General features: G+C 43.7%; 1 protein-coding gene across 6 annotated transcripts in view; it reads right to left on the bottom strand.

Moving 5' to 3' along the window:
* The window catches only part of LOC139549294 (galactosylgalactosylxylosylprotein 3-beta-glucuronosyltransferase 1), a 115,257-nt gene that overhangs the window by 3,580 nt on the left and 95,159 nt on the right, over nt 1-16,518 (bottom strand). For 3 of the 6 annotated variants that reach the window (XR_011669859.1, XM_071359590.1, XM_071359588.1), the window contains exons 3-6: nt 9,318-9,478; nt 8,332-8,474; nt 6,265-6,776; nt 3,083-3,379 (exon numbers count right to left, since the gene is read on the bottom strand). Coding sequence is in view for 5 of the 6 variants with exons in the window: in XM_071359590.1 (XP_071215691.1) it covers nt 3,083-3,379; nt 6,265-6,776; nt 8,332-8,443 (921 nt within the window). In the remaining variant the exon portion in view is untranslated. Of the gene's footprint in view, nt 1-3,082; nt 3,380-6,264; nt 6,777-8,331; nt 8,475-9,317; nt 9,504-16,518 lie in introns of all 6 variants that reach the window. The other 3 variants (XM_071359592.1, XM_071359589.1, XM_071359591.1) reach the window with 3 other exon arrangements.

Genomic DNA, 16,518 nt, shown 5'->3' with positions numbered 1-16,518 from the left:
CTGTAGAGAAATATCAGAGAAAAGAATCAGCATCAGGCAGCACTCTCACGATCAAACACACACCCATTCACTCCTCCTCTCCTGATCCCATTCACTCCTCCTCTCTCCTGATCCCATTCACTCCTCCTCTCTCCTGATCCCATTCACTCTTCCTCTCTCCTGATCCCATACACTCCTCCTCTCTCCTGATCCCATTCACTCTTCCTCTCTCCTGATCCCATTCACTCTTCCTCTCTCCTGATCCCATTCACTCTTCCTCTCTCCTGATCCCATTCACTCCTCCTCTCCTGATCCCATTCACTCCTCCTCTCTCCTGATCCCATTCACTCCTCCTCTCTCCTGATCCCATTCACTCTTCCTCTCTCCTGATCCCATTCACTCCTCCTCTCTCCTGATCCCATTCACCCCTCCTCTCTCCTCTCTCAGCATGGGCTGCGGTGATGTTCTTCTACTCCCATATATAGCAACAAGAGCAGTACAGATTGTACAATAGGAAACCTATATGTAAGAATGTACTCCGGCGTGTCAGCTCAACATTATATGATAGGGAATAGAGTGCCCCCTTTTTGGCTCTTTGTAAAGTGATGCAGCTCAGTTCTTTTGGGTGCGTCACGTACCGGTAACTATAGCCCCAATCAAGCCTTTGGAGTGGGATGAATTGGCCCTGGAAAATGGACACACATCCAGGAGATTGATGGTGGAAAAGAATCGACGTGTAGAGCTAATTTTCTTCCCCTCAGTTTCTGAGTAGCCCTACCTTTCATCTCCTCCACATCAGTAATGAATTATGCATGAGGTGTGTTTGAGCTGCCTCCACCAGAAGCCAACTCCCACTTTACCCAGGTGTAGATGAGGTTAATAGTCACACTGGCATCTGAAGAGGTAGATTATAAGGAGGAGAGGTGCCGGAGCACGGCTCATCCCCCATCCCTCTCCCTGTGCTCATCTGGGCTGAATGCATGCTAGGATGCCCCCCGCTCCAACCCCCCCACCCCCCCCCTTTCATCTACTCCCCTCCAGGAGTCCTGAATATAATCAGGCTGAATATCCCATCCTGTGAGTGTGAGTGGTGGTGGGCTAAGGCCCCTGTCCGATTCCTCTCTGCCCAGGGAGAGGCTTAGCGGCTGGGTCTGGGGCCAGGGCCAGACAGAGAACAGCCAGGCCGGAGATGAAGTGGGTTTGAAACACTACACTCTGCCCTGAAGCCTTTTACAATCACACCCACTATGTGTGGGGAGCCTGCCAGTGACCTAATGGATCCGAGGACGTTTTTAGCACCTGGTTATATACAGTGGGGAGAACAAGTATTTGATACACTGACGATTTTGCAGGTTTTCCTACTTACAAAGCATGTAGAGGTCTGTAATTTTTTATCATAGGTACACTTCAACTGTGAGAGACGGAATCCAGAAAATCACATTGTATGATTTTTAAGTAATTAATTTGCATTTTATTGCATGACATAAGTATTTGATCACCTACCAACCAGTAAGAATTCCGGCTCTCACAGACCTGTTAGTTTTTCTTTAAGAAGCCCTCCTGTTCTCCACTCATTACCTGTATTAACTGCACCTGTTTGAACTCGTTACCTGTATAAAAGACACCTGTCCACACACTCAATCAAACAGACTCCCACCTCTCCACAATGGCCAAGACCAGAGAGCTGTGTAAGGACATCAGGGTTAAAATTGTAGACCTGCACAAGGCTGGGATGGGCTACAGGACAATAGGCAAGCAGCTTGGTGAGAAGGCAAAAACTGTTGGCGCAATTATTAGAAAATGGAAGAAGTTCAAGATGACGGTCAATCACCCTCGGTCTGGGGCTCCATGCAAGATCTCACCTCGTGGGGCATCAATGATCATGAGGAAGGTGAGGGATCAGCCCAGAACTACACGGCAGGACCTGGTCAATGACCCGAAGAGAGCTGGGACCACAGTCTCAAAGAAAACCATTAGTAACACACTACGCTGTCATGGATTAAAATCCTGCAGCGCACGCAAGGTCCCCCTGCTCAAGCCAGCGCATGTCCAGGCCCGTCTGAAGTTTGCCAATGACCATCTGGATGATCCAGAGGAGGAATGGGAGAAGGTCATGTGGTCTGATGAGACAAAAATTGAGCTTTTTGGTCTAAACTCCACTCGCTGTGTTTGGAGGAAGAAGAAGGATGAGTACAACCCCAAAAACACCATCCCAACCGTGAAGCATGGAGGTGGAAACACCATTCTTTGGGGATGCTTTTCTGCAAAGGGGACAGGATGACTGGACCGTATTGAGGGAAGGATGGATGGGGCCATGTATCGCGAGATTTTGGTCAACAACCTCCTTCCCTCAGTAAGAGCATTGAAGATGGGTCGTGGCTGGGTCTTCCAGCATGACAACGACCCGAAACACACAGCCAGGGCAACTAAGGAGTGGCTCCGTAAGAAGCATCTCAAGGTCCTGGAGTGGCCTAGCCAGTCTCCAGACCTGAACCCAATTGGAGGGAGCTGAAAGTCCGTATTGCCCAGCGACAGCCCCGAAACCTGAAGGATCTGGAGAAGATCTGTATGGAGGAGTGGGCCAAAATCCCTTCTGCAGTGTGTGCAAACCTGGTCAAGAACTACAGAAAATGTATGATCTCTGTAATTGCAAACAAAGGTTTCTGTACCAAATATTAAGTTCTGCTTTTCTGATGTATCAAATACTTATGTCATGCAATAAAATGCAAATTAATTACTTAAAAATCATACAATGTGATTTTCTGGATTTTTTTCCCCGATTCCGTCTCTCACAATTGAAGTGTACCTATGATAAAAAATGACAGACCTCTACATGCTTTGTAAGTAGGAAAACCTGCAAAATCGGCAGTGTATCAAATACTTGTTCTCCCCACTGTATATAAAGTTGTTTTGGAGAGAGTGAACTTGCCACTGCCTCTGCAGTAAGGTTGGATCCACCAGAGGATCATCAGAGTATGGATTTCTCATTTGCCTGACATTATATAAATTACCAATAGATAAAATGAGGATATTCTGGTGTAAAATTACAGAGTATAACATGTAAAAAGAAAGCATCTGTTTTGCTCTATCTGCTGTGCATTACCTTAGTGCAATTAGCAGCTTTGGGCTCCAGGTCATTGAGTGTGACCAGCTCTCGGAGCAGGCTGCTCTCCTGGTAGCCTCCCTTCACTCCCCGCAGCTTGAAGTAGGCCTGGGGCTTGAAGAGGATGAGCCGCAGGTTGATGGCGAAGCCTGCCATGTCGATGGCAAAGGGCCGGTGAGGGTCGAATACAGTCTTCCAGCCGTACACCTTGCCTGCTGCGTTGACCTTGGGCGACTCGTAGCGCAGACCACCAACGAAGGCCACGGGCCATACAGATACCTTCCTTGTTGACCTCATCTGGATGGAGAAGAAGAGAGGACAGAGAAAGTTAAGCATATTTGCGCTGTTTGTATTTTTAATTAACAGGATCAGTATATCAGTGTCTATACAAGATGTGCCAACAAAGCAAAATACATTCATTATAGTTTTCATTGCAAACAATGATACAAATAGAGTCAGAGAAGCTAAAATGTAGAATGTGTATGTTGCATGTATCACAGGAGCCTTGCAGGGCCACCGTGATGGACCCAGCCTAAGAAGAGTAAACATGGACAGAGCTAAGTGGGTTTGAGGACCAGGGCCATTATACAGAGTGGATGGGAGTAGAAGAGCAGGTTGGTTGAGGAGATGCTTGAAAGGTGCCGAGCCTCTTCCATTCCTCAGAGGCTCAGGTTTGTCCTTTAATCTTCCAGCATCAAACGATCTCCCGGCAGCCCGCTCTTTGTCGACTGTGTTTCTGCACCACTGGCAGCGAGAGAGTCATGAAAGGAAGTTTTCTAATGAGGGGTGAACTGTAGAGTAATGTATCCACACTCAATGCAGTAGAAATAATAGTGGTGCTGGTGTTCTGTTGTAGAAGTGCTTTTTAAATGAGGTGTGCAGTGGAGAGAGGAGGTGTGTGGTGGGTGGGTGGGTGGGACAACACTGTGGAAACAGGTCTCTCCCTGTGTGTGTCCCAGTATTCTAGCCGTATCTAATGATAACCCATCAGCCCAGCGGATCAGAGAGGAGACGTGTCTGTGTGAAGTTTGGAAACACATCTGGGCCACCAAGAACAGGACTCTGCCAGGCTAGCCAGCCAGATAATATTTCACATAATTGTGTGTTAGGGATGACATCACCTTCTCTCAAGGGTCATGTGTGATTTCTGATAATTAGAAAACGGACCTTTATCACTAGTTTAGATCATGCATCTTTCCTACGAGTGAAATAGCTGTTTTCCTCAAGGGTTTGGTTCTTGAATGAAACTGTCTCAGGCATCATCAGGGGCGTTGCCCGTCTCCCTCCATGCTACAATGTGAAAATGAATGTTTCCAAGGCTGCCACTAATGGGAATCAGTGCTAAAACGGCACCCAGTCTCCTCAGTTTAGAGCTGAGCTGATGGAAATGCCACAAAGTGCTACCCCATTTTTCTGGATTTTAAGTGTTTCTGCTAAGTTTCCTCTTGTCTCTCTCTCTTTCTTTCTCTCTCTCTGTCTGTGTGTGTGTAAACTCTTTCCTTTACTGGGGCGATGTGAGTGATGGGGAGGCCCACAGAGACAGCTTGCCTATGTTCTTGAAGTCTGAGCACAACAAAGGAAACTAATCCCAAACTTTAAAGGGAGACGGTAGACATCGAGGTGTATTAATCAATCTGGAGCACAGGAGAGGGTGACGAGATGAGGATCTGTACTGGTTCACAGAAGCTCTAAAGTGAGTTGTCATCAGAAATAGGCTGATACTGCTTGCGGGTGATTATACTGCTATAGGTTGATTATCTGTCTTTAATACATGGAATTGATGGCTTAGTTCAACTCCTAAACGGTGCCCCATTTTCATCAGTACACCCAATGATGCCTAAACCAGAAGCAATATCATATTTACCTTTTAGATCAAATACTTATTTTATGATCTAAAAAAAGTATTCGATTTAGGTGATATATTCTATTCTTAGTGATCTGGTTCACAATGTTGAATGTGGATGCTGAAGAAGAAGGCTAGATATGATAAAAGGCAGGCGCTGCCGGTAAGTATTCCTTGTGGCTTTGGAAAGGCAACATAAGCATTTTTTTTATGAAAGCTTAATAATTAATGCACCCCTTTACTGTGATTTAGTTTAACTATGGCAGATGCATATTTCATGAGCTATTTTAATTTTCACAATTTACAGCAGAGTCTCTGCCCATGTCTCTCATCATGGAATGTTTCCCCATGGTCTGGTTTGCTCTGGGTAAGAGCATCTGCTTAATGTTATGTAATGGTGCAATACCAGAAGGTTAGGTTGGCCATTATAGTTCCTTGCTGTACGTATTTTATTCAGCTGTTGTATTTGTAACCCGTGTTTCCATATTGAATTACTGCCAAGTCTGGGCAAGAGTTCATGACAATGAATGATTTCATTTGTAAAATGTTTCATATTTCAAATGTCAGGTCAAGCTGAACAAGCTGGCATCTTTCCAGTCAGGTTAATTCATGTCCAGATCATAACAACATGCAATCTCTTGGATGGATGTCTACTTTAAACCCCTTCACATGTAGCTGTTTTCTGCCTTGTCTCCAAAGCCATCCCCTCCATGACTTACACCTGTTACCGATATTTACTGCTCTGTCAGTTGGGTCTGAGTGGTTTCTCACTGACTCTCTCTATCGGTCAGCCCAAAGGCAGCTAGCTCAAGCTCAGCCCTTTAGGTCGTTACTCTCCCCTATAAAGAGTGCTGGTGCTGGGTGTAAGTGATGGAGGGCTACTAGGGAGAGGGAGAGCACTCTACCTTTCCCTGGAAATCAGGCAATGACAGGCCCATCGATACAGAGCACATCATTTACAACCTGCCCCGTTCACACTAACAAGACCTGAGGCTAGTGCCCCAGGGCCCAACAGCATCCATTCAAGCCAAGCCAATGTGTCTTGAGTCAAAATGGATGGCCTGAGGCACTAATTACCAAGTTCAAACTTATCCTTGGACCACTGTTGTTGGTAATGGGAATCAAAATACTTCAGGCAATAACCACAACCTATTACTACTAGGAGTAGAAGTAGCCATCATTCAATGTGGAAAAATGGTTCCAAATTAAAATAAATGTGATTAATTCTTAAATTATTTGCTGTAAACTCCCCACTACCATTGTGTTCAGTGTTACTAAAGGGAATATAGTGGACCAGACGTAGCAATGAGATGCCACTGAGCCCCAGGCCTGGACTGACCTCCTCAAACAGCTCCAGGCTATAGGTGTTGTCGTCATCAGCGAAGTAGACAATGCCCGCCTGGCTGCTGTTGGAGTTGAAGGTCTCTCTGAGCCAGCGCAACGCCAGGTTCCTCTGCATGGTGCCCCGGGGTATCCTGGGGTCCCGTGTGTCCCCACGCAGCTTATAGTTCCTGGGAGTCTCCACGTTCAGGTGGGTGTAGTTGAGGCCCGTTTCCCTGAGCATGCGTGTGACCAGCGGGGTCCTTCTCTGAGAGTCCTCCACCAGGATCCAGTGCAGGTTGGCCACATGGAGGAAGGTGTTGGCCAGCCGCGTCAGCTCTGCCTTCTGGACCGGGCGGCTGTAGGTTGGGGTGATGATGTGGATGGTGGGCAGCACGTCGGACCATGGTGGCGGCCGTGTGTACACGTACTCCGTCCTCACCACCTCCACTATGTCCTTATCAGAGGAGCAGTACTCCTTAGAGTCGCTGGCCTGGCCCGCCTCCCTCCGCCCTCCGTCGGCTCCGTCATCTGCAGGGGAACAGAAAGACATAACGCATTAGCACGCCCCGGGGGAGGGGTTTCCCCCTGTATAATCTCAAGTGGCACAATCCAAGAGGCAAGTACCTGAGAGTCGGTGCTGATGTACTGCAAGCCTCTTTGGTATGATAAAGATCTCTTTTACTAGGTGGTGACAGGCAGCAAAGAGTGAAAGCAGGCAGCGTGACGTGAGCGGACAACATGGCTACAGTTTGGTTAGGGCAGCGGCTCCCCTGGCTGCCCCTACTCATTCAGCTATAACAGCCATGGCAGGGACAGGGCCTATTCCAGTAGTGGAGCTATGATTTTGTGGCTTCCCATAGCTCTCTATGATGGATCTAATATCATTATTGGATCATTAACGTAGTTCATTTTTCATTTCTCCACATTGTTCCATAGTTCATGGCAGTCTTTATCAGTGCTCAGTTAGAGAGGAGGTTCTCACCTCAGACAGAAACATGATATTTCTACATCACACAGCAGATTCACACAATCTCCTGAGGGCCAGATGTTCTGCGGTGGCTGACAGAAAGCATTCTGGCAAACCCCTGCTACTCTTAAGACAAAACAAAGGAACGGCTCCAGTTGATTTGTGGAGACCTGCCAATTTTACATCTTACATTTCACCTTGATGCCAAATGAAAGGAGGCAAAGAACGCTATTGATTTACGGTCACCTTAAAGGCACAGTGAAGTCAAAAATGTGATTTACCTGTGTTTTATGTATATTTCCACATTGAGGATGGAATAATTAGGCACCTCACTCAGACCACTCCCAGACAGTCCTAGCTAAATTCTTGATTGAGAAATTGCTGTTTGCTAAGAAGCTATTTTTGTTTCTTTTTGACCATTTTAATTGAAAACAATCACAGTGATGTGATATTGAGATAAAAACAAACAGATGCATTGGGCCTATTAATATGGTTCTGTTCACTAGACAGAGTACTGTACTTGACATATCAGACTGTTCGTTTATTACGGTCACTTGGGGTCACATTTATGGAGAAGGGGGTTCATAATGTGAGTGTGTGATAACGTCTCAGGCTTGTGAACAGTATGTGGGAGCCACATAAACACCAACTCAGGAGATTCTATAAAGCCTGCCTGAAAGCTATTAGGGAGCAGTGATTATTATGATTATTACTATTTCAGATGCTGATTAAAGGGCATTAGAAATTAATCTAGTCTCCTCTTGATTTGAAAAGCCTTCTACAGTTTAACTGCTAAATATATTAGCTGAAGACCATATGCTGCGTGTAAATTAGCTTTACTCCAAGCACAAGCTGCGGATGGGACTGTGCGAATCAAAGGACACTTACCAAGAAGTTCATTTTGGATAGCCTTAACTGACAATTGACCTATATTACAATCTGATGATGCACACCACCACATAGGGATCTGTAACAGACCCTGTGGAAGCCATGTGTTGTACTGTATGTACTGTACCATGATGTTCTGTGACTGGGCATGTGATTGAATTGGATTGTATAACTTGGCTATTGAATGCAACAGAGGACATATGAGAAAGTGGAGGATTGAGTATGTACCCTTGCGGATGGCGAGCAGCGGAGCGATTGCACTTTGGTGCCAAACGGTGATGAGCAGAGTCCACGGTAACACTATCAACACGATGGCAAGAATGTCTCTTCTCTTCGGCATCTCCAGGATTGGTTTTATGTCTCGTCATTACCTGCCAGGAGAGAGGAGGAGCGACAAACATGTCAATAAGGGCCGCTAGCTAAATGATCCACTCTACAAGATGTGGTGGCTTGGCTGAGAGAACCACTAACTTATTTTACCATGATGAAGGGGACAGTCTTTTAGCACAGCAACATAATACCACGTTAATTCTATTAATCTTCCAGGCGTAAAAATACTCAACTTATACACATCCTGTCAGGCAAAAGAGTTAATTTCCAAAGTGTGAATGCATCTGATGAGACATAAGCCCCATAAAAGCCTTCCACTGATAAAGAAATGGGGCAAGAAGAGTTTTAAGCAGTTTTCTCCTGCCTCAGTGGAGAGTAGACAGGGAAGTCCTCAGTGGAAATTGCCATTTGTGCTGCCTGAGTATCTAAAACTGTATACAGCAGTGGAGGCTGCTAAAGAGAGGACGGCTCATAATAATGGCTGGAATGGAGTAAATGGAATGGCATCAAACACATGGAAACCATGTGTTTGATGTATTTGATACAATTCCACTAATTCCGCTGCTCCAGCAATTACCACGAGCCCATCCTCCCCAATTAAGGTGCCACCCGACTCCTGTGGTATATAGACAGGCACTATCTGGAACAAATAATTTAATAATTTTTGCATATGCACATTTCATTGCTTTGGAAAATCAGTGTTTGATTAGACTGATGGATCAATGTGTTTGTGCTGTGGAAGGAATCTATGCGGTGAGACTAATATGGTATTTTGCACTCATTAAAACCTGTCATAAACAGGCCTATGGCCATATTACAACAATGGCTATAATGTATTGTGCTAAACATGTTGATGATTATGGTAAATTACTATGATTCCTCACCCACAGTTAGAACTGGATCATGGCACCATCAGTGATGCAATGGTGCAGCTGGAGGAGCCAGGCCCGCACAGCAGCAGCACGTTGAGCAGAGTGGTGTGATCATCCACGACATCTCAGCCAGCCATGCCTCCTCATACAGCCAGGAAACACCACCCTGAGACCTGGATGGAAGACAACTGGCCAGGGCTTAGTCACCGCATGACGTCATCCGTCAGTCACGTTATAGGAAGACATGACATCAGTCACATTAGGATGCCATTCAGACCAACTTTAGGCATCAATAACTGTACTGAAGTATCTGACAAGGTTGCCAATCAATCTACCTCAGCTGCATGTGCATCCACAATGTAATATCCCTGTCTCAACCATCACAGAACTACTGTTCAAGAGCAGGCGCAGCAGAGGACTATAGTACAGAACTCCAATCAGGGCTTACGTCATTCTCCACCTGGCAAAAATTGGTTGAATGAACGTTGTTTCCATGTCATTTCAACCCAAAAAATCGACGTGATGACCTTGAGTCTACATGGAAACGTATTGGATTTGTAAAAAGTCATCAACTAAAAGGGCATTTTAACCTAAATCCAATGAAATGGTGACATTTTTTTTATTGATTTCATGTTGAATTCAGGATACTTGACAAATCAATCAAATGTAAATCAAAACTAAACATTGAACTGATGTCTGTGCCCAGTGGGTCCTGTTTACAGGAGGTATATGTGGCAGTGACAGGTTGTTTCTATTTCTCCCTAAGATGTGGAGACTGGGAGAAATGCATACAGCCTTGTCACTTGCTAAGAGTCTGGTGCTGTGGATGGAGAATGGTGATGTTATGAAACAATTAGCATCCTATCTCATCCAAAATCATGGGAATGAATGAATGACAAATGAATGAATGAATGCCATGGAACGCTAAACTGAGTCAGGTTTTCTGTGTAGGCTGCAGCTCAAATATTGGTCGGCTGCAGATGCGACTGGGTGTATATATTTAGACGTTTGTGATGGAAGATCAAATGAACTGCAAAGATGTTTATTTTTTTAGAGAACAGCAGGGGCCCAGTCTTATTGAGGCATAGTATGAATGCAAATTGCCTCTGACCTGGTAATTTGGTAGGGAGGGTATATGCTTGATAGGGAGTGTATATGGTAGGGTGTGTATATGCTTGGTAGGGGGTGTATATGCTTGGTAGGGGTGTGTATATGCTTGGTAGGGGGTGTGTATATGCTTGGTAGGGGGTGTATATGCTTAGTAGGGGGTGTATATGCTTAGTAGGGGGTGTTTATGGTAGGGGGTGTATATGCTTGGTTGGATGTGCTCGATGTGCACAAGATTTCTAAACAATCTCTCCTCAAATTGAAGAATGTCTTCTGAGAATTCAGACCAATCAGATTGAAGGATGACAATCATGAACACTATTTTGAATGGACTGACTAGAAGTGGAACCGATGGATAATACTTCAATGTATTGAAGAAAGAGAAAAAGATCCATGCTTGCTGCTATTGTCACTGAATCCATGCTCACAAAACACAGTGATGTAGGGTATATGTTTCTCAATGGGAGAGCTGCAAGAACACCTTCCCTTTCCACAGTTCAACACATTGTGATGAACCAGAATAAGATGAACACAACCTGGATATTGTACAACACAACAAGTTGTCAACATTTCACTCCATTTTTTCTTTTTCAAAAAGAACTAGAAAACAGATGCATCCTGACAGCCTTCATCTTCTCTCTACAGTCTTATGTTATACATCTTAATTGAATATGATGAAGCTATGGTCTTAATCATCAAGAAATCCTTAGAAAAATCATGTCAGAACATTCCCAAATTCCCATCTGTTGATATGAGAAACGTGAAGACTCTGGATTCTAATCTCGGCATGTCTCTCAATGCCAATTTCTGAGCTCAATACCAGGAAGACTGAATGGTAGTCCCAGCTCAATACCAGGTAGACTGGTCGTCCCAGTTTAATACCAGGTAGACTAAATAGTAGTCCCAGCTCAATATCAGGCAGACTAAATAGTAGTCCCAGCTCAATACCAGGCATACTAAATAGTAGTCTTACATATCGTTCTCTTCTCTCACCCCTTTTACACTTTCATATAGACAGGAGACATGGATGTCACAATATACCACAAGATTGTTATCATTAAACAGTCACCACTAGCCGGCCTCTGGTCAGTACCCTGCCCTGAACCTATGTGTTGTGATAATTGCATTGTTTGCTCTATAACCTGTTAATTCATATGCCTTTTGACCGTGCTAGATAAGCCTAAAGGCTGAGACAATGAGAAGACACAGTGGCAGAATAAATTCAACCACATCTTTGTTTTGTCACAAAACCGGATAACAACCTCTGTCCAGTGGAGTCCACAAAGCATATTGAATGTACAGTAACAGACAGTTACATGACCTACAGCATGGTCAAGCAAGGTTATGTTTCCGACATTATGTTTCAGACAAATAAACAACTACTGATTTAGAACCACGAAGAGTTACCACAAGTCGTAAACAAAACAGGAGCTGCCTCCACTATTCCAGCACATTTCAACATCATCAAATTACCTCTGCTTAGTCTTATACAGTGATAACTAAAAGATACCAAAAACTATTTAGTCCGATCAACGTAAGCTAAATATGTTGTGGCTGTCCATGGATGGTTCTGATTTATGTGTGTGTGTGTGTGTGTGTGTGTGTGTGTGTGTGCACTTTCGTGCAAGTAGAAAAACATCTTAACTCAACATACTTGTCGAGAAACAGCAATGCCATCCTCCTCTCTTTCATGTTGACAAAACAGTCTATCACTCTGTCATACAGTACACGCTTTTATTTTTTTGTTGTCCTAGGATACCTGGCTAAAATGCTTGCTCGCTAGCCTAACTTCCATTCATGGGCAACGTTAGCTAGTTAACATTAGCCTTCTGGGCCTACATCTAGCCACATATTGAACTTCCATCCTCTCAGGCCAGGGGCACAACAATGTGTGAATTAATGGTTGGATCAGAATCGCCGTTATAATCATTGGCAGGTACGGAGATTTACGTAAAACCACAAGTCCAAATACCTATCCCCATCCATGGCTAATTTAGGAAAGGGACAATTTTGGCTAGCTAGCCACCAGAGGACAACAACAACAACCAGATGCAACAATTCAAGTTTTTCTGTCAATGACGTATGCTTTCAATGGGATTTGATAGGAGTGACGCCAAATCAAACCTGGCTTCCTTTGAAACTTTTTTTTGGTACGCCAGGACCATTCACAGTTGATCTTGCTCAGTTTAGCTCAACACTGATTGGCTAATTTTGTATCCTTTTTTTGTCAAGAGAGGCCAGATGCTCTCTGGCTTCCCTTTCCTTCAATGCCACGGGCGGCAACAATGTCATACTCGTTTGGACCAGACCGCATCAGATAGATGGGCTACACGTAGAAAGACAGAGGGGCGCTGTTTCGCTCGCTCGGATGCTTTCTCCTGTGAGATACATTCAGCCTCTTAAGAATTGAAGTAAAATTATGAAACACAGAGAGACGAAATATATATTTTTAGATTTTGTATTTTTTCTTTGCAATTTTTGGGGGGGAAGCCTGGCTTCCCTTTGCATCCATGAATACATGCCACTGGCATCAGACTGTTAAACAGTCATCACTAGCCGGCCTCCGCCCAGTACCCTACCCTGAACCTCAGACACTGCCACTAGCTGACTACCACCCGGTACTCTACCCTACACCTTTGAGACCGCTGCCCTATGTACATAGTCATGTAACACTGGTCACTCACATTTTTTACATGCTGTTTTACCCACTTTGAATGTACAGTATATACTGTATTGTAGTCATGGCTCATCCTATGTAACTACTGCTATACACACCTTTTCTATTCACATACTGTCTATACAAATCATTCTCAACATATATATTAATTATATTTTGGATTCAGGCCCGGAAGCAAATTTCATGCAATTCTATCCGTTTTGCTATGGGGTTTTGTACTGTGTTTTTATGTAGTGTGCTCTCAACATAGCTCATTCTAATATTTCTACTACTGTTCATTGCATTTTAGTTACACTGTTTATACACACTACATATTTATTTATATACCTTATTCTTGACATAGCTTACTCTAATATATCTACTGCGTACATATCATTCCTAGTATATCTTGCGTAGATTCATCCGGTGTACGTACATATAGATTGCATTTGGATTACTGTTACAGTGGTATTTGGGTTGATAATTAGATATGTTTCGACATTTCTTGTTGATCTTTAAAAAAAATTGTTGTTTTTATTGATTATTGCGTACCTGTTTGACATTTTACTGCTTTGTTAGTAGCTAATAAGCATTACGTGACCAGTAAACTTTGATTTGATTTATATCCAAAATGGAACAGCACCCTTCCCTCCTTTCCCGCAATGACTAATTCTTACGTATCTGCAAGGACAAGGTAGATGAAACCATTATGGCAGACACTCCTGTTGCCTATTAGAGAGTTACTGTAGACTCCTGTTGCCTATTGGAGTGTTACTATAGACTCCTGTTGCCGATTGGAGGGTTACTAAAGGGGCAACATTCCATGTTCGTAATCGAGCCTGCCTCAGACTTGAGATCCCGTTGGCTCCCATCTGCTCATATTTCTGGGATACCAATAATAATACCATATTTTCCTAGCCACTTCACCAGGGCATCATTTTGATGTAGAGACTACAGTTGGAGTCAGTTGGAGAGCCACAGAGGAGGTATTATTATGTCCTTGTCTGTCCAATCATTCACTCCTACTTATTAATGTATTGGTCTCCTACCAAATGGCCAGGCTTTGGAACAGTTTTCAATGACGTCTTGGGGACTTTCTAATAGAGGGGCTGCAATAGGTCATTATCGATGTTCCTGTCACAGACCAAAAAAGTACTTCGCCTGCAGGTGTCATTAAATGTTAATTCTGGATTTGTGAGGTATTGATTCACACGGCCTTAATTGCTTTTGAAATGACCAAGAATGGACAGCCTGGCTGAGTGGTTTCTACAGTCTCTACTTTTCATTGTGTTCTCTATTGTGCTTGTATTGGATTCAGAGAAGAAGACAGAATTAATACAGCTATAGAAAACCAAGATGGGCCATATACTGTATGAAAAATAGATACAATTTCTGCAAATAATAGGTTCCATAATTCAAGGATGAGCATAGTTTTCTGTGTGTGTGTGTGTGTCCATTAATGTGGTCATGTGGGTGCACATACAGTACTAGCATGAGGGTTTGTGTTATAACTTAATCTAGGCACTCCATACAAAGAAATACTGTAACATAATGAGCTACAGTAATATAAGGAACAGAAGCACACCAAGTTCTATTTGCCTTCTGTTTACTGTACATACAGTTGAAGTCGGAAGTTTACATATACCTTAGCCAAATACATTTAAACTCAGTTTTTCACAATTCCTGACATTTAATCCTAGTAAAAATTCCCTGTTTTAGGTCAGTTAGGATCACCACTTTATTTTAAGAATGTGAAATGTCAGAATAATAGTAGAGAGAATGATTTATTTCAGCTTTTATTTCTTTCATCACATTCTCAGTGGGTCAGAAGTTTACATACACTCAATTAGTATTTGGTAGCATTGCCTTTAAATTGTTTAACTTGGGTCAAACCAAAGCCTTCCACAAGCTTTCCACAATAAGTTGGGTGAATTTTGGCCCATTCCTCCTGACAGAGCTGGTGCAACTGAGTCAGGTTTCTAGGCCTCCTTGCTCCCACACGCTTTTTCAGTTCTGCCCACACATTTTCTATAGGATTGAGGTCAAGGCTTTGTAATGGCCACTCCAATACCTTGACTTTGTTGTCCTTGAGCCATTTTGCCACAACTTTGGAAGTATGCTTGGGGTCATTGTCCATTTGGAAGACCCATTTGCGAGCAAGCTTTAACTTCCTGACTGATGTCTTGAGATGTTGCTTCAATATATCCACATCATTTTCATGCCTCATGATGCCATCTATTTTGCGAAGTGCACCAGTCCCTCCTGCAGCAAAGCACCCCCACAACATGATGCTGCCACCCCCGTGCTTCACGGTTGGGATGGTGTTCTTCAGCTTGCAAGCCTCCCCCTTATTCCTCCAAACATAATGACAGTCATTATGGCCAGTTCTATTTTTGTTTCATCAAACCAGAGGACATTTCTTCAAAAAGTACGATCTTTGTCCCCATGTGCAGTTGCAAACCGTAGTCTGGCTATTTTATGGCGGTTTTGGAGCAGTGGCTTCTTCCTTGCTGAGCAGCCTTTCAGGTTATATCGATATAGGACTCGTTTTACTGTGGATATAGATACGTTTGTACCTGTTTCCTCCAGCATCTTCACATGGTCCTTTCCTGTTGTTCTGGGATTAATTTGCGCTTTTCTCACCAAAGTACGTTCATCTCTAGGAGACAGAATGCGTTTCCTTTCTTAGCGGTATGACAGCTGCGTGGTCCCATGGTGTTTATACTTGAGTACTATTGTTTGTACAGATGAACGTGGTACCTTCAGGCGTTTGGAAATTGCTCCCAAGGGTGAACCAGACATGTGGAGGTCTACAATTTTTTATCTGAGGTCTTGGCTGATTTCTTTTGGTTTTCCCATGATGTCAAGCAAAGAGGCACTGAGTTTTTTTAATAATTGTTTTATTTCACCTTTATTTAGCCAGGTAGGCAAGTTGAGAACAAGTTCTCATTTTCAACTGCGACCTGGCCAAGAATTAAGCAAAGCAGTTCGACACATACAACAACACAGAGTTACACATGGAATAAACAAAACATACAGTCAGTAATACAGTTGAAGAAAATCTATATACAGTGTGTGCAAATGAGGTAAGAAAAGGGAGGTAAGGCAATAAATAGGCCATGGTGGCGAAGTAATTACAATATTCCAATTAGACACTAGAGTGATTTATGTGCAGAAGATGAATGTGCAGGTAGAGATACAGGGGTGCAAAGGAGCAAGATAAATGAATAAAAGCAGTATGGGGATGAAGTAGTTCGATGGGCTATGTACAGATGGGCTATGTACAGGTGCAGTGATCTGTGAGCTGCTCAGACAGCTGGTGCTTAAAGCTAGTGAGGGAGGTAAGAGTCTCCAGCCTCAGTGATTTTTGCATTTCATTCCAGTCATTGTCAGCAGAGAACTGGAAGGAAAGGCGGCCAAAGAAGGAATTGGCTATCGGGGTGACTAGAG

The sequence above is a fragment of the Salvelinus alpinus genome, chromosome 22, assembly GCF_045679555.1.
Source record: "Salvelinus alpinus chromosome 22, SLU_Salpinus.1, whole genome shotgun sequence".
In the NCBI taxonomy this organism is placed as follows: domain Eukaryota; kingdom Metazoa; phylum Chordata; class Actinopteri; order Salmoniformes; family Salmonidae; genus Salvelinus; species Salvelinus alpinus.
Note: the sequence above shows the minus strand (reverse complement) of the source record. Positions and strands in the feature narration are given on the sequence as shown.